This window comes from Salvelinus namaycush, chromosome 33 (genome assembly GCF_016432855.1).
Source record: "Salvelinus namaycush isolate Seneca chromosome 33, SaNama_1.0, whole genome shotgun sequence".
Classification (NCBI taxonomy): domain Eukaryota; kingdom Metazoa; phylum Chordata; class Actinopteri; order Salmoniformes; family Salmonidae; genus Salvelinus; species Salvelinus namaycush.
The window spans coordinates 26,557,782-26,576,886 of record NC_052339.1 but is presented as its reverse complement, the minus strand read 5'-3'; the positions used below and the strand labels follow the sequence as shown (position 1 = coordinate 26,576,886).

The 19,105-nt window shown below is 44.8% G+C and overlaps 1 protein-coding gene across 3 annotated transcripts in view; it reads left to right on the top strand.

The window, feature by feature from the left end:
- Positions 1–19,105, top strand: part of LOC120028099 (receptor-type tyrosine-protein phosphatase mu-like) — a 305,294-nt gene that overhangs the window by 104,588 nt on the left and 181,601 nt on the right. For all 3 annotated transcript variants that reach the window (XM_038973267.1, XM_038973266.1, XM_038973265.1), the window contains exons 4-6: positions 3,365–3,443; positions 9,006–9,121; positions 15,308–15,482. In XM_038973267.1, coding sequence (XP_038829195.1) covers positions 3,365–3,443; positions 9,006–9,121; positions 15,308–15,482 — 370 coding nt within the window. The remainder of the gene's footprint in view (positions 1–3,364; positions 3,444–9,005; positions 9,122–15,307; positions 15,483–19,105) is intronic.

Sequence of the window (19,105 nt, the reverse complement as noted above, 5' to 3'; positions counted from 1 at the left end):
GGGCGCTAGGGAGGGAGGCTGGGCTCTAGGGAGGGAGGCTGGGCTCTAGGGAGGGAGGCTGGGCTCTAGGGAGGGAGGCTGGGCTCTAGGGAGGGAGGCTGGGTGCTAGGGAGGGAGGGCGGAGGTTGGGCGCAAGTGAGGGAGAGGGAGGGTAAGAGAACCAGGAGGGTCTTCTCTTCTACATCTGTTATTATGCATGAGATCAGCCTTTTGTTCTTAGGAAGTTTCAAAAACTTACTGACAACACATTTTGTAAAAGATGTGGAGAATCTGATGTTCCACTAAGGACAACATGTAGTAAAGTAATAAACACGAACACCAGAGGAGCACTACTCACTTTAGATTCCGCATTATGCAAAAGAAAAGCAAACTTAGTTCTCCAGCACCCACTAACCACATGAACGTTTTCATGGCTAATTGAGCTCATTAACGAGATGCAGCTAATGTAGGAGATAAACCAAAACACGAGGGCATGAGGAGGAGGAGGGGGAGGGGGGGGGGGGCGGGAGGAGGCGGGGGAGGGAGGGGTGTTTGGGGGTCCGCCGGGGTCGAGCAGGTTGCTTAGCATCACCACGGCGACAAACATTAACAACCTGAGATTTAATTACCTCTGCGGCACGTCGTGACATTTCACACTCTGGTGTTTACTTTTCATTTCCTTTTTGAAAATTAGGCCCTCGTAAAGGCATAATTAGCGGCCGAGGCGTCTGCCGTCGCTCAAAAGGAAGCGAGAGAGAGGAGGAGAGGGATGGAAGTCTATTAAAACCCATTTGAATGGTTTTAATAAAGGCATCTCGTTTGGCCTCAGCTCAACAATGTTATCTTGTGGCTAATGACTCATTTTCATCCTCTTTGTTTGCGGTGCATTGGGACTAGTGTGTTTGGGTCCTCCATGGTAACACACACAGAAAAGGCCATTTTTAAGCAGGTTCCATTGGACTAGGTATGGTCCCTCAACAATACATCCTACTTCAGCTGATGTGGTAGGCTTGAGGAATGGAGTAAAGATCATTTCGACATCCAGTTCTGGGCTTTGGACATCAGACTGATATGAGGTGTGCATGCACACAGCTGTGAGGCCTAGGGTTTGTGTCCTAAATGGTTCCCTATTCCCTACTTTTGACCAGGGCCCTATATAGGGAATAGGGTGTTGTTTTGATGCTGTCTACCTCACTGTGTCTGCTGTATTGAAGGAGTTTGAACATAATCATGGGTAGAATGGGAGCTGGATATAAAGTGTAGCCTATAGCGTTGCAATCTCCTCTAAATTGATTTGTCCTTGGGACGTATGCTGCTTAGATCACAAATCACATTTTATTTGTCAAATGCTTCATAAACAACAGGTGTAGACTAACAGTGATGCTTACTTACGGGTCCTTTTCCAACAATGCAGAGATAAAGATAAAATAATAGTAGCAGAAATAGTGACACTAGGAATAAATGCACAGTGAATAATGAATAACAAGGAATGTAAGCCCCCCTTTGACTGTTTAGAGTACAAGGAAACACATTTTATTTGATCAGTTTCATTTGACACTCTTGCCTCTGTCTACCCAGACATTTGTTTTGGTTTGGGTGTTCTTGCATCAACTGACCTCATATCTGGGCCCCACATAGTTCTGTTATCTTAAGTGTTTGTTTTTGCTGTTTCGGAAACTTTGAACACTGTGACTTCCATGGCGGGGGCTTTTCAGTTTTGATCTTAACTAGACACTTGCCATCCATAGCCAACGGACCTATTGTCTCGCTTGACCTCATTTCTGTCTTCTATGACCGAGTCAAGTCAGATACTCAGGGTTGACTTAGTGGCCGCGCTTCATACCAGGAAGTTGTTCCCTTCTGCCCTTGTTCACTCCCCATCACTGAACAAAACGGGACCTGATAGGTTAAGAACAATATGGCGACCTTAACTAGGCATCAGTATTCTTTACAGCTGTCCAGTTGTCTCACATCCGTGAAGGGGGGGGAACTAGGGCAAAGGGGAGGGAACTAGGGCAAAGGGGAGGGAACAACTTCATGGAATAGATCACAGCCATTGACTGAGTGATAAAGAGGAGGGAGGGAGGATCACAGGAAAGAGGTCCTGCCGCTCTGCTTTCTGACCAATGGAAGGGCTCTGATGTACAGTAAACCAAGTGGGGTGGGCAGGGTGCCAGAACCTCTGCTCAGCATGAACAGGAAGGCGGCCCCTGCGTCTTTAACCAGCTGCATCCTGAGAGATAAGGGCCATGGTGGGGGGGGGTTGTAACAACCCAACAGCATTGGGGAAATAGAGAAGCAGACATCGCTCTACTGGGAAATGGAGGAGCAGACATCGCTCTACTGGGAAATGGAGGAGCAGACATCGCTCTACTGGGAAGTGGAGGAGCAGACATCGCTCTACTGGGAAGTGGAGGAGCAGACATCGCTCTACTGGGAAGTGGAGGAGCAGACATCGCTCTATTGGGAAGTGGAGGAGCAGACATCGCTCTACTGGGAAGTGGAGGAGCAGACATCGCTCTACTGGGAAGTGGAGGAGCAGACATCGCTCTACTGGGAAGTGGAGGAGCAGACATCGCTCTACTGGGAAGTGGAGGAGCAGACATCGCTCTACTGGGAAGTGGAGGAGCAGACATCGCTCTACTGGGAAGTGGAGGAGCAGACATCGCTCTACTGGGAAGTGGAGGAGCAGACATCGCTCTACTGGGAAGTGGAGGAGCAGACATCGCTCTACTGGGAAGTGGAGGAGCAGACATAATTTCAAATGGTTTAGGTCATATCTTTATGATGTGTTCACCTTTAAACTCTTTCTCACACCAGTAGTGAAAACATGGTTGAGCTCAGAATGAAACAGCACTGATAAAGCAGATCTTATAAAGAGGAGATGGGAACCCAGCCGATAGAACGTACCTCATAGCTAAACGCCTGCTCTCTGGAAGCCATGATTCAGCAATATAAATAGACCCAGTCATCATAGACGCAGGCCCCATTTTTTGAAAGTCCAAGGAAAAGGTAACAGTAACCCATTCCTCAGCCCCCTAACTCATGCCCCATGTTTGAAGGCTTAGCGTGGCCCCATAAACTGTATCATTTCCCGGCTTCTCCCTCCTCCCTCACTCAACATGCAGTGAATGGAAGCACAGGAGCCATCTCGGTCTGTTTTCCGTCTCATGGATTGAATAATGGTGGCGACTCTCTCCAACCGATGCTTACACCCATCCAAAGCTTTTAAACCCATGATGGGGACTGTGTAGAGCATTGGGAGGAAATGAGCCTTCTCTATGGCCAGTTTTCTAGATCACAGGAAGTGCACTAGGGATGCTCTTTATGTTTGTGCCTACTACCAACCTCTCACCTCCCTCTCTTTCTCTCCTCCCCTCTGCAGATTGTCTTTGAGGCGGTGAGCACAGGACAACGAGGCCTACTGGCCATCAAGGGCATCATCTTGCAAGGCCACCAGTGCAGTAAGTCTCCATTGCTACGCACGCACGCACACAATGAATGTGTTATGTATTCAAGTCCCATAACTCACTGGGTTATCACTCTTCAGGCCCCCCCCTCCCTAATCTCTCGCTCCTCACTAGTTATATTGCTGTCACCTACCGACCCATGTCTTTGCTATATAGTGAACTCCATATAGGTATGTTACTGGGCAATATATTTCCAGCCCGTCCTGTGACATGAATGAAGCCAGGATATACTACACAGCCCGTCATATTAAATGTGTTTCACTGAGACAAAGGCAAAAAGAGGGGAGGGGAGCAAGCATCCTGTCATTCTCCTGCTCTCCAGGAAAGACTCCCTGATACACAATCCTCCCCCAGATTTGTGAAATTCTGTGCGAGTAAACTAGACTAAATGCCTCGGATAGAACTCACAGATCTGCTTAGCCATGTAGCCAGGTGCCGAGGAAGACCCCTCCACAAAGAATGTGTGAGGATTCACTCTGAGTGCGTAGATTGGTCTTCACACCGCACACATTATGTTGAATGAAGATATAAACACCCAGAAACATCTCACATTTTTCTGCATCACATTTCAGTTTTGTATAGTTGTTTTATTAGCAACGTTGCTGCGTAGAGTGATGTATGACTTTCCAAGGGCACTCAACAGATTACGTGTCAACAAAGAGAGGTACTTAGCTCATGAGACCGTTAACTTCTTTTTGAGTTTGGCCCAGGTTCAGGTTTGTTTCCCAGGTGAAGCAGGGCAATACCATTAGCCCTCAGCTCCAAAGATTGGGGGAGTGCTGAGCTGGGAGATATCAGGGCCGCAGTTACTTCACAAGAGCTTTTTTAATTGCCTACCACAGAGTTCCGTGGCGTGTACCTCATCTCAGATATCAGAATCAAGGTCGTCGCCTGCCACGGCCCGCCCGCTTCGAACACGGAGAGACAAGGGGGAGCTAATTAAAAAGTCCTTTACATAATTTGATTAGCATGGACTTTCATCCTTGCGTTAGTGAGGTGGTGATCCAACTTCCATTAGACATTCAGATTGACCCAGATACGTCAGCTTTGTTGTTAGTTCAGCTGCCTGACTAAGGGGACAACCCCCCCCTTTATCTCTCTCTCTCTCACACACACACACATACACACACACACACGCACACAGTATCAACAAGGCTACAAGGAAGCATGTTTTGTTCCCTGTGTAGTGGCTTCCTTTCCTCTTGACCATAGCCACTGCCCAAGCCTGAAGCGGGGTTGTTTCGTACGCATACAGTCCACACTCAAGGTTTCCAAACGGCCAAACATTCAATGAGATCCAGGGATATGGTGCAACAAAAATGTTTATTCTTCTTATATCTAACAAAAAAATGATTCTCCAACCAACTTAAATCAGAGATTACTTGACATGGAAAATACATAATATGACCTGTTTGTATGTCTGTCTGTGTCTGTATGGTCAAAAAACTATACCGCTCCCGCGTCTAGCAAAGACTCCTCCCCCCGAAGGCCCAACTTCCTGCCTTTATCCTAACACACTTACTACAGCACAATGAATGGGCAAGAGGGGGGGAGGGGGCAAAAACTAAGTTACACTAACAACAAATGAATATATCTCAATCAGGTAAATATAAATTCTAAAGGTACATCCCTAATATTTCATCATATACATTAATATTTAATATATTTACACAAATGTACATGGAGCTCTGTATGTTCTATCTTTCATACAAATATGTCCAAATCGGCTCTAACACCTGTAATGGGAATTTCAAGATGGGGAGAGAAGAGCAGTCATTGATAAAGTCTATCAAAATCAATCTAATTTAATTACAAGTTGCAACAGACACCTCCTCCAGCACAGAAGCAGAGAAAATGCCTAACTGGCCTTCTCTAAGCAGGCCGTTATGTTCTAATCTCACAGCACCAATGTTCTGTAAACAGCCGCCGAGAGGCTTGTAGGAATTCACAACGTCAGCTGCTACAGATTCACACAGTGCCACAGAATACAATAGCAATCAGTATCCTCTGTCCTTGTACCTCCAGTCTGGCGTCAATCACTGTCAACAGATATGAATGCAATCCATAACATTCAGTAACAAGTTGTGGCCATCAACCCATACACAAATGAGTGTCACACATAGAACCCTGGAAATCAGGTGTGTTACAGAAAGGGAAACATGTAAATATGATAAGTATTTGATAATTGATAATTGTAAACTGAATATGAACTGTATTCATCTTAAATTTCCCCATTACACCGCCAAAACACAGGGTGCTCTGAACACAGGGGCGAGACATTTGTTTTTGTCCCCATTTTGATCTGCTCCCTGACCCCTAACCCCCCCCCCCCCCCCCCCGCTTTCGCATTTCCCCACTATTGTTGCGTCGGTGAAAACTTTCTTCTAATATCCTTGAACTCTGGGGAGATACGGCAGGTTTGTACTTCCCCCGGCTTGAATATTTTCACCACGGCTTATTTTCATGCCTCCTGACCTCCTCTCACCACTGTAATATCCTGATTGAAAATGCTGTCCCAGAGACTCCTGGGAAGGAGGTAAAAAAAAAAAATGTGGAATCCATTTTGTGATTGAATCTCGTCAGATTTCACCCCGCGTGGCTCAAGCGATCAGACCAAGGTTAGGCCAACAGAGAAGAAATGTGATTTGTTTTTGGTGGGATTAAAGGATAATAGGCCGTTTAGGTGAAAGGGGGATACCTAGTCAGTTGTAACACTTAATGCATTCAACTGAAATGTGTCTTCCGCATTTAACCCAACCCCTCTGAATCAGAGAGGTGCGGGGGGCTGCCATAATCGACATCCACGTTTTCGGCACCTGTGCTTAACTGCCTTGCTCAGGGGCAGAATGACAGATTTCTATCTTGTCAGCTTGGGGATTCGATCCAGCAACCTTTCAGTTACTGGCCCAACGCTCTAATCACGCCCCTGTTTAGTATGATTTGCGGAAGATGCTAAATACAGTTGAAGTCGGAAGTTTACGTTTTTCAACCACTCCACAAATTTCTTGTTAACAAACCATAGTTTTGGCAAGTCGGTTAGGACATCTACTTTGTGCCAGGTCGCAGTTGCAAATGAGAACTTGTTCTCAACTAGCCTACCTGGTTAAATAAAGGTGAAATAAATAAAAAATTGTGCATGACACAAGTAATTTTTCCAACAATTGTTTACAGGCAGATTATTTCACTTATAATTCACTGTATCACAATTCCAGTGGGTCAAAAGTTTACATACATTAAGTTGACGGTGCCTTTAAACAGCTCGGAAAATTCCAGAAAATGATGTCATGGCTTTAGAAGCTTCTGATAGGCTAATTGACATCATTTGAGTCAATTGGAGGTGTACCTGTGGTTGTATTTCAAGTCCTACCATTAAACTCAGTGCCTCTTTGCTTGACATCATGGGAAAATCAAAAGAAATCAGCCAAGACCTCCAAAAAAAATTATAAACCTCCACAAGTCTGGTTCATCCTTGGGAGCAATTTCCAAACGCCTGAAGGTACCACGTTCATCTGTACAAACAATACTACGCAAGTATATACACTAGAGGTTGGCCGATTTATGATTTTTCAGTTAGGTACATTCGTGCAACGATTGTGCTTTTTTCACAAATGCGCTTTTGTTAAATCATCCCCCGTTTGGCGAAGTTGGCTGTCTTTGTTAGGAAGAAATAGTCATCACACAGTTCGCAACGAGCCAGGCGGCCCCAACTGCTGCATATACCCTGTTTCTGTTGCACAGAAAGCAAGAGAAGTGACACAATTTCCCTAGTTAAATGAAATTTATGTTAGCAGGCAATATTAACTAAATATGCAGGTTTAAAAATATATACTTGTGTATTGATTTTATGAAAGGTGTTGATGTTTATGGTTAGGTACACATTGGTGCAAAGACAGTACTTTTTTAGGCTAAGTAGGCTATGATTCAATGATAAATTAACAGGCACCGCAACCATTATATGCAACGGAGGACACGCTAGATAAACTAGTAATATCGTCAACCATGTGTAGTTAACTAGTGATTATGTTAAGATTGATTGTTTTTTATAAGATACGTTTAATGCTAGCTAGCACCTTACCTTGGCTCCTTGCTGCACTTGCATAACAGGTAGTCAGCCTGCCACGCAGTCTCCTCGTGGAGTGCAATGTAATCGGCCATGATCGGTGTCCAAAAATGCTGATTACCGATTGTTATGAAAACTTGAAATCGGCCCTAATTAATCGGCCATTCCGATTTAATCGGTTGACCTCAAATAAACACCATGTGACCACGCAGCCGTCATACCGCTCAGGAAGGAGACGCGTTCTGTCTCCTAGAGATGAACGTACTTTGGTGAGAAAAGTGCAAATCAATCCCAGAACAACAGCAAAGGACCTTGTGAAGATGCTGGAGGAAACAGGTACAAAAGTATCTATATCCACAGTAAAACGAGTCCTATATCGACGTAACCTGAAAGTCCGCTCAGCAAGGAAGAAGGCACTGCTCCAAAACTGCCATAAAAAAGCCAGACTACGGTTTGCAATTGCACATGGGGACAAAGACCATACTTTTTGGAGAAATGTCTGATGAAACAAAAATAGAACTGTTTGGCCATAATGACCATCGTTATGTTTGGAGGAAAAATGTGGAGGCTTGCAAGCCGAAGAACACCATCCCAACCGTGAAGCACGGGGGTGGCAGCATCATGTTGTGGGGGTGCTTTGCTGCAGGAGGGACTGGTGCACTTCACAAAATAGATGGCAGGAAAATGTGGATATATTGAAGCAACATCTCAAGACATCAGTCAGGAAGTTAAAGCTTGGTCGCAAATGGGTCTTCCAAATGGACAGTGACCCCGAGCATACTTCCAAAGTTGTGGCAAAATGGCTTAAGGACAACAAAGTCAAGGTATTGGAGTGGCCATCACAAAGCCCTGACCTCAATCTTATAGAAAATTTGTGGGCAGAACTGAAAAAGCGTGTGCGAGCAAGGAGGCCTACAAACTTGACTCAGTTACACCAGCTCTGTCAGGAGGAATGGGCCGAAATTCACCCAACTTATTGTGGGAAGCTTGTGGAAGGCTACCCAAAACGTTTGACACAAGTTAACCAATGTAAAGGCAATGCTACCAAATGCTAATTGAGTGTATGTAAACTTCTGACCCACAGGGAATGTGACGAAATAAATAAAAGCTGAAATAAATCATTCTCTCTACTATTTTTCTGACATTTCACATTCTTAAAATAAAGTGGTGATCCTAACTGACCTAAGACGGGGAATTTTTACTCGGATTAAATGTCAGGAATTGTGAAAAACTGAGTTTAAATGTATTTGCCTAAGATGTATGTAAACTTCCGACTTCAACTGTACATGCCCGGCCTATTGGATAGATTGAGAAATGGAAATTCTGAAGGAAAAAAATGTCAGTTTACCCACCGTATGCTCAATATGAATGGAATGGAAATGTTAGACTCTAATTAAATTCAACTGATAGTGGATGAGACAATAATACATGCATATACTTTAATTAGAATGCTTCATGTGGTCTAGGTTGTTAATGTGTGTATATCTATTTTACAGTGAGCACCCCACACTTCCTCCACATCAAAGGTGTGGAGGTCAACGCCAGGCAGACCGCCACCTTCCAGTGCACAGTCAACGGTCGACCACAAGACAGCCACAACCTCTGGTTACAGGCAAGTACATTTTGATCTTAAACAGTCCTATGCGGTCATTTTAGATCCTTAATGCCACAGTGTTGGTGTCACATGAAGACAAACTGCCATTACCAGACTCCTTGTGTATGGCACATCTTCTTGAACCTTGGTTGACATCTGGACCTGAAATGAGAAGCTCTGTGTTTTACACCGTTCTCCATGACATTACTGTGGAGCGGAAGGATCCAGACCTCTACATACCTAATGAGGGCCCTACTCTGAACAGACCTCTACCTACCTAATGAGGGCCCTACTCTGAACAGACCTCTACCTACCTAATGAGGGCCCTACTCTGAACAGACCTCTACCTACCTAATGAGTGCCCTACTCTGAACAGACCTCTACCTACCTAATGAGGGCCCTACTCTGAACAGACCTCTACCTACTTAATGAGGGCCCTACTCTGAACAGACCTCTACCTACCTAATGAGGGCCCTACTCTGAACCGACCTCTACCTACCTAATGAGGGCCCTACTCTGAACAGACCTCTACCTACTTAATGAGGGCCCTACTCTGAACAGACCTCTACCTACACTACTGTTCAAAAGTTTGGGGTCACTTAGAAATGTCCTTGTTTTTGAAATAATAATAATTATTTTTTTCTCTGTTTTAAAATAACATCAAATTGCTCAGAAATACAGTGTAGACGTTAATGTTGTAAATGACTATTGTAGCTAGAAACTGCATATATATATATTTTTTTAAATATCTACATAGGCGTACAGAGGCAAATTATCAGCAACCATCACTCCTGTGTTCCAATGGCACGTTGTGTTCGCTAATCCAAGTTTATCATTTTAAAAGGTTAATTGATCATTAGAAAACCCTTTTGCAATTATGTTAGCACAGCTGAAAACTGTTGTTCTGATTTAAAGAAGCAATTAAACTGGCTTTTAAACTAGTTGAGTATCTGGAGCATCAGCATTTGTGGGTTCGATAACAGGCTCAAAATGGCCAGAAACAAAGACTTTCTTCTGAAACTCGTCGGTCTATTCTTGTAAAACACCAGGCTCAAAGTCAACAGTGAAGAGGTGACTCTGGGATGCTAGCCTTCTAGGCAGAGTTCCTCTGACTGGTGTCTGTTCTTTTGCCCATCTTAATATTTTATTTTTGTTGGCCAGTCTGAGATATGGCTTTTTCTTTGCAACTCTGCCTAGAAGGCCAGCATCCCAGAGTCGCATCTTCACTGTTGACGTTGAGACTGGTGTTTTTCGGGTAATATTTAATGAAGCTGCCAGTTGAGGACTTGTGAGGATTATGTTTCTCAAACTAGTGTGTGTTGCTTCACAGTCCCAGCTGTTCCATAAGGTGTTTTTTTTCTTGTTTTTTAAATCTAATTTTATTGCTTGCGTCAGTTACTTGATGTGGAATAGAGTTCCATGTAATCATGGCTCTATGTAGTACTGTGTGCCTCCCATAGTCTGTTCTGGACTTGGGGACTGTGAAGAGACCTCTGGTGGCGTGTCTTGTGGGGTATGCATGGGTGTCCGAGCTTTGTGCCAGTAGTTTAGACAGACAGCTCGGTGCATTCAACATGTCAATACCTCTCATTAATTAAAGTAGTGATGAAGTCCATCTCTCCTCCACTTTCAGCCAGGAGAGATTGACATGCATATTATTAATATTAGCTCTCTGTGTACATCCAAGGGCCAGCTGTGCTGCCCTGTTCTGAGCCAATTGCAATATTCCTTAGTCCTTGTTTGTGGCACCTGACCACATGACTGAACAGTAGTCAAGGTGCGACAAAATTAGGGCCTGTAGGACCTGCCTTGTTGATAGTGTTGTTAAGAAGGTAGAACATCGCTTTATTATGGACAGACTTCTCCCCATCTTAGCTACTACTGCATTAATATGTTTTGACCATGGCAGTTTACAGTCTAGTGTTACTCCAAGCAGTTTAGTCATCTCAACTTGCTCAATTTCCACCTTATTTATTACAATATTTAGTTGAGGTTTAGAGTTTAGTGAGTGTTTTGTTCCAAATACAATGCTTTTAGTTTTAGAAATATTTAGGGCTAACTTATTCCTTGCCTTCCACTCTGAAACTATCTGCAGCTCTTTGTGGCGTATTGCAGTCATTGCAGTCGCTGTAGTAGCTGACGTGTATAGCGTTGAGTCATCCGTATACATAGAAACTCTGGCTTTACTCAAAGTCAGTGGCATGTCATTAGTAAAAATTGAAAAAAGCAAGAGGCCTAAACAGCTACCCTGGGGAATTCCTGATTCTAACTGGATTATATTTGATAGGCTAACATTAAAGAACACCCTCTGTGTTCTGTTAGACAAGTAACTCTTTTTCCACATTATAGCAGGGGGTGTAAAGCCATAACACATACGTTTTTCCAGCAGCAGACTATGATCAATAATGTCAAAAGCTGCACTGAAGTCTAACAAGACAGCCCCCACAATCTTTTTATCATCAATGTCTCTCAGCCAATCATCAGTCATTTGTGGAAGTGCTTGTTGAGTGTCCTTCCCTATAAGAATGTTGAAATTCTGTTGTCAATTGTCTTGTCATCTGCATATCACTGTGTTATCTGTAGGTTGACAGTGTGTGAGGTAGATCAGTGTGCTATCGGTAGGTTGACAGTAAATGAGGTAATCGCTCCTCTTAACGAATACCTTTCATCCTCGTTAATGCCGGAGATGAAACACTAGCATTAAGTGAAATCCCCCCCGGTGACAGTAATGAAGAAATATTCCTGACAAACAAATGGCCCCCCATCTGGTATGGGGTGTGTGTGTTTGGTTTTGTCGGCGTGTGTGTGGTGACAGCTGTGAGGAAGCCGGGGCACAGAGAGAACACACAGCGTGGCGCTTGCTGACAGGATTCTCTGTCCCTCTCGCTCTTCAAACAGACCAGCAGACGAACACAAACATACACACAGCCTGCTGACACAACACTCCTGGTATTGCCAGAAGTTGTGTTTGACCCCCTCTTCCAATTTCATGCACCACAAGAAAACATTGGGAGGACATCTCCTCTAACATAAAGAAAACATCAGGAGGATATCTCCCCTATCATAGACATCAGGAGGATATCTCCCCTATTATAAACATCAGGAGGATATCTCCCCTATCATAGACATCAGGAGGATATCTCCCCTATCATAGACATCAGGAGGATATCTCCCCTATCATAGACATCAGGAGGATATCTCCCCTATCATAGACATCAGGAGGATATCTCCCCTATCATAGACATCAGGAGGATATCTCCCCTATCATAGACATCAGGAGGATATCTCCCCTATCATAGACATCAGGAGGATATCTCCCCTATTATAAACATCAGGAGGATATCTCCCCTAACATAGACGTCAGGAGGATATCTCCCCTATCATAAACATCAGGAGGATATCTCCCCTATCATAGACATCAGGAGGATATCTCCCCTATTATAAACATCAGGAGGATATCTCCCCTAACATAGACATCAGGAGGATATCTCCCCTATTATAAACATCAGGGGGATATCTCCCCTATCATAAACATCAGGGGGATATCTCCCCTATCATAAACATCAGGAGGATATCTCCCCTAACATCAGGAGGATATCTCCCCTATCATAAACATCAGGGGGATATCTCCCCTATTATAAACATCAGGAGGATATCTCCCCTATTATAAACATCAGGAGGATATCTCCCCTATCATAAACATCAGGAGGATATCTCCCCTATCATAAACATCAGGAGGATATCTCCCCTATTATAAACATCAGGAGGACATCTCCCCTAACATAGACATCAGGAGGACATCTCCCCTAACATAGACATCAGGAGGATCTCTCCCTTATCATAAACATCAGGAGGATCTCTCCCTTATCATAAACATCAGGAGGATATCTCCCTATCATAGACATCAGGGGGATATCTCCCCTATCATAGACATCAGGAGGATATCTCCCCTATTATAAACATCAGGAGGACATCTCCCCTAACATAGACATCAGGGGGATATCTCCCCTATCATAAACATCAGGAGGACATCTCCCCTAACATAGACATCAGGGGGATATCTCCCCTATCATAAACATCAGGAGGATATCTCCCCTAACATAGACATCAGGGGGATATCTCCCCTAACATAGACATCAGGGGGATATCTCCCCTATTATAAACATCAGGAGGATATCTCCCCTAACATAGACATCAGGAGGACATCTCCCCTAACATAGACATCAGGGGGATATCTCCCATAACATAGACATCAGGAGGACATCTCCCCTATCATAGACATCAGGAGGATATCTCCCCTATCATAAACATCAGGAGGATATCTCCCTTATCATAAACATCAGGAGGATATCTCCCCTATCATAGACATCAGGAGGATATCTCCCCTATCATAGACATCAGGAGGATATCTCCCTTATCATAAACATCAGGAGGATATCTCCCCTATCATAGACATCAGGAGGATATCTCCCCTATCATAGACATCAGGAGGATATCTCCCCTAACATAGACATCAGGAGGATATCTCCCCTATTATAAACATCAGGAGGACATCTCCCCTAACATAGACATCAGGAGGATATCTCCCCTATCATTGGAGACATTAAAACTCGTTTTTCAACCACTCCACAAATTCCTTGTTAACAAACTATAGTTTTGGCAAGTCGGTTAGGACATCTACTTTGTGCATGACACATAATTTTTCCAACAATTGTTTACAGACAGATTATTTCACTTATAATTCACAATTCCAGTGGGTCAGAAGTGTACATTAAATAAGTTCACTGTGCCTTTAAACAGCTTGGAAAATTCCAGAAAATTATTTCATGGCTTTAGAAGCTTCTGATAGGCTAATTTACATAATTTGAGTCAATTGGAGGTGTACCTGTGGATATTATTCAAGGCCTACTTTCAAACTCAGTGCCTCTTTGCTTGACATAATGGGAAAATCAAAAGAAATCAGCCAAGACCTCAGAAAAAAAGTTGTAGACCTCCACAAGTCTGGTTCATCCTTGGGAGGTACCACATTCATTTGTACAAACAATAGTACGTGAGTATAAAAACCATGTGACCACGCAGCCATCATACCGCTCAGGAAGGAGACGCATTCTGTCTCCTATAGATGAACGTACTTTGGTGCGAAAAGTGAAAATCAATCCCAGAACAACAGCAAAGGACCTTGTGAAGATGCTGGAGGGAACAGGTACAAAAGTATCTATATCCACAGTAAAATTAGTCCTAAATCGACGTAACCTGAAAGGCCGCTCAGCAAGGAAGAAACCACTGCTCCAAAACTGCCATAAAAAAGCCAGACTACGGTTTGCAACTGCACATGGGGACAAAGATTATACTTTTTGGAGAAATGTCTGATGAAACTAAAATAGAACTGTTTGGCCATAATGACCATCGTTATGTTTGGAGGAAAAATGTGGAGGCTTGCAAGCCGAAGAACACCATCCCAACCGTGAAGCACGGGGGTGGGAGCATCATGTTGTGGGGGTGCTTTGCTGCAGGAGGGACTGGTGCACTTCACAAAATAGATGGCATCATGAGGATGGAAAATTATGTGGATATATTGAAGCAACATCTCAAGACATCAGTCGGGAAGTTAAAGCTTGGTCGCAAATGGGTCTTCCAAATGGACAATGACCCCAAGCATACTTCCAAAGTTATGGCAAATGGCTTAAGGACAACAAAGTCAAGGTATTGTAGTGGCTATCACAAAGCCCTGACCTCAATCGTATAGAAAAGTTGTGGGCAGAACTGAAAAAGCGTGTGCGAGCAAGGAGGCCGACAAACCTGACGCAGTTACACCAGCTCTGTCAGGAGGAATGGGCCGAAATTCACCCAACTTATTGTGGGAAGCTTGTGGAAGGCTACTTGAAACGTTTGACCCAAGTTAAACAATTTAAAGGCAATGCTACCAAATACTAATTGAGTTTATGTAAACTTCTGACCAACTGGGAATGTGATGAAAGAAATAAAAGCTGAAGTAAATCATTCTCTCTACTATTATTCTGACATTTCACATTCTTCAAATAAAGTGGTGATCCTAACTGACCTAAGAGAGGGAATTTTTACTATGGTCAAATGTCAGGAATTGTGGAAAACTGAGCTTAAATGTATTTGGCTAAGGTGTATGTAAACTTCCGACTTCAACTGTACCTTTACATGATCGTGTGTTGCTGTGTATTTTCCTACCAGGGTATCGGAGGGAGACGGGCCCCGATGAGAGAGACCAAGCCGGTGAACTCCCGCCGCTACACCGCCACGTTCGACGTGGAGAACACCACTAAGGGAGACTCTGGACGCTACCGCTGCATCGTCCACTCAGACAAGGGCGTGGGCGTGTCCAGTTATGCCGACCTGACAGTCAAACGTAAGTCACGTTCTGCTTGTGCCTCCTATATTGACTTGCCAAAAAGACCGGTAAAGTTTCCTCACAAATAGGTGCTACGTCAGGGACTACTGTCTCTACAGTATACTGTTCATGTTAGGGTTATCCCTATGCATACAGTATCTCTGTTTAAGAGTGAAGGAGTTATGAAATAACATTTCACTTTGACTTTTAGTCAACTATAATAGATATTTAATTTAGTTAATTTCTTCAACCAGTCACAAATGAACCATGCTCTGTCACAAACCAGTCTGGCATTATATTGTATAATTTCCAATGTCAAGGCCTCTCTCTCTCTCCAATCTCCATAGCTCAGGATCAGCCTCAGTGATTGGCTTCTATTGTACTCTAAATGTCTCTCTTAGGAAGTTCAGTGTGAGGGATAGCTATAATCCTGGCCTGCCAGATAGAGACCTGTCAATCACTCTTAAATAGCCCTGCACGTTTCCACCAGCACACTCTGTCTCTGTGTGCAGCAGGCGCCAGCGGCGGCCTCACTGACAATGTGTCGGAGGAGGAGGAGGAGGTGTGTGTGTGTGTGTGTGTGTGTGTGTGCATGTTTATTAGGTACACCACCCCGTTCATGAAAATGGTTCGCTCCTACAGACTATATAAAACAGGCAGACAGGCATCAAGGCATTGAGGTACTGTTCGATTGAATGTTAGGATGGGCAAAACAAGTGACCTAAGCAACTTTGAGCATGGTGTGATCATCCGTGCCAGGTGCTCCGTTTCCAGTATCTCAGACATGGCTGGCCAGTGTCTCTTGCACGACATGTGTTGGGTTTATCTAGAATGACGCGACAAACAAAAAACATCCAGTCAGCGGCAGTCCTGAAGGGGGAAAAACACCTTGTTGACGAAAGGTCGAAGGACAATGGCAAGAATCGTGCAAGCTAACAGGCAGGCCACAAACAGTGAAATAACGGTGTAGTACAACAGTGGTGTGGAGAACGGCTTCTCGGAACGCACAACTTGTCAGTCCTTTCCACAGATGGGCTATTGCAGCAAACAACCACACCAGGTTTTACTCGTAGCAGCTAAAAACAAGAAGTGGCTCCAGTGGGTACACTATCACCAACACTGGAGAATTGAGGAGTGGAAAACCATTTGCCTGGTCCGGCAAATCCCGGTTCCTGTTGCGTCATGCTGAAACGCCGTTACCAAAGACTCCCGTTCTTCTCACATCCCTAATTGGGGATGTATTATAACAGCAACAACCAGTTCCCTTTTATTTGTTTAAATTGATTCGTCTACATTTTTTCATCCCGGCCGTTTGTCCCCCTCTCACTGATCTAATATTTAATGTAGGAAACAGTACATTTTCATATTCACATCATGTTTATGAATTTGCCAACACCGACTCGGTTCGTATTCACCCCTTGTTTTATTCCATCCAATTTATGAGGCAGTGTTTTCGTCTAGTGAAGACGTGTGGTGGCTTTGTCAGCAGAGTGCTACACAGCTCTTCTCTGTCTCTGAGTTGGTGACCCTACTGCCCTGGTCCTGTTTTCACACAGAGTAGGAGTGCTGATATAGCAGTCTAGCCTTTTAGATCATAATGAATAGGATTATATGGAGGGAGCTGATCCCAGATCTACGGGGGGGGGGCTGATCCCAGATCTACAGAAGGGGGGGGGGGGGGGGGGGGGGGCTGATCCCAGATCTACAGAAGGGGGGCTGATCCCAGATCTACAGAGGGGGGGGGGGGGGGGGGGGGGGGCTGATCCCAGATCTACAGAAGGGGGGGGGGGGTTGATCCCAGATCTACAGAGGGGGGGAGGGGGCTGATCCCAGATCTACAGAGGGGGCTGAAGGGGGGCTGATCCCAGATCTACAGAGGAGGGGAGGGGGCTGATCCCAGATCTACAGAGGGGGGGAGGGGGCTGATCCCAGATCTACAGAAGGGGGGGGGGGGCTGATCCCAGATCTACAGAGGGGGGGAGGGGGCTGATCCCAGATCTACAGAGGGGGGGAGGGGGCTGATCCCAGATCTACAGAGGGGGGGAGGGGGCTGATCCCAGATCTACAGAGGGGGGGAGGGGGCTGATCCCAGATCTACAGAGGGGGGGAGGGGGCTGATCCCAGATCTACAGAGGGGGGGAGGGGGCTGATCCCAGATCTACAGAGGGGGGGAGGGGGCTGATCCCAGATTTACAGAGGGGGGCTGATCCCAGATTTACAGAGGGGGGCTGATCCCAGATCTACAGAGGGGGGCTGATCCCAGATCTACAGAGGGGGGCTGATCCCAGATCTACAGAGGGGGGGGGGGGGGGGGGGGGGGGGCTGATCCCAGATCTAGCCAAGGACACCGAGTACCAGGGATACTGACCTAATGATGGTCTTTAAAGTCCCAATGCAGCCATTTTTATATCAATATCGAATTGAGTTTTTGGGTAACAATTAAGTACCTTACTATAATTGATTTTCATTCAAATGGGCAAAAATAGCTTTTTACCAAAACACCATTTCCCAAGCAAGAATTTAGCTAGGACTGTCTGGGAGTGGTTTGAGTGGGAGGGGGAACTGAAAACTAGGTGTTATTGGCAGAGCGGTTTGGAACTCTTTTTAATTTGTTTCTATTAACCAATTAACCGCATGGTGATGTCACCATGGAAAGCCGACACTCCTGCCCATGCAATCCTGCTGATTAGAAGGTCCTTTGTAGATTGTATTTTCAACCAGTAACTATCAGGAAACAACACTGATGAAATGTTTTCACACTTCTACAGTGTTGGTTTCATCAGCTGTTGTACAATATGATATAAAACATAGGGAAAACTGAATGTTGACTGCACTGGGCCTTTAACCCTGCTGTGGTCATATAGGACTGAACCTGAGGTTAACAAGTCTGACCTGAGGCATGTAGAAGAATGACTGGGGTTATAAATGATTCACGTTGTACTGTTTAACCCCCACAAGGCCCATCAGGTCCCAGAGAGGGACATTACTATACCACTACTGCCAGTTAGAGGACATGATATGATTTGGTAGGATATATTATTCACCTGGAACTCTACCTACTGCACAGGTGTATGTTAACCCTTTAGAGACTGGTTTAGATTTGCACTTTCGGCTTTGGACATTGATCCTTTTACTTTTTGTTTGCAGTGAATGTCACTTTTTGCTCTGACTTTGGATGTAGTTCAAGGTATTGAGTCTCTTTAGATGACCTCTTTGTCAGAGCGTGGCCAGCTAGGTCACAAGGGAGGGCTTGGCATCTATCTCAGAACACTGTGCCTTAGCCATACATAATGTGCCTGTATCAGTAGCTTAGGCATACACTGCACCCCTAGAATGAACAAAAGCTCCCTTTCTGAACAGACCTGACCTCCATATTGCACCATTTAGAAGCACTATCACTGCCTGGAGTTAGAACTACTGTTTGTGAATCTCACAGGCTTATTAGCTTACCATGTCCTCCCTCTTCACCTGGTCTTTCCAAGGTGTGCATGTGTAACAGTATAGCTTCCGTCCCTCTCCTCGCCCCTACCTGGGCTCGAACCAGGGACCCTCTGCACACATCGACAACAGCCACCCTCGAAGCAACGTTACCCATCGCACCACAAAAGCCGCGGCCCTTGCAGAGCAAGGGGAACAACTAC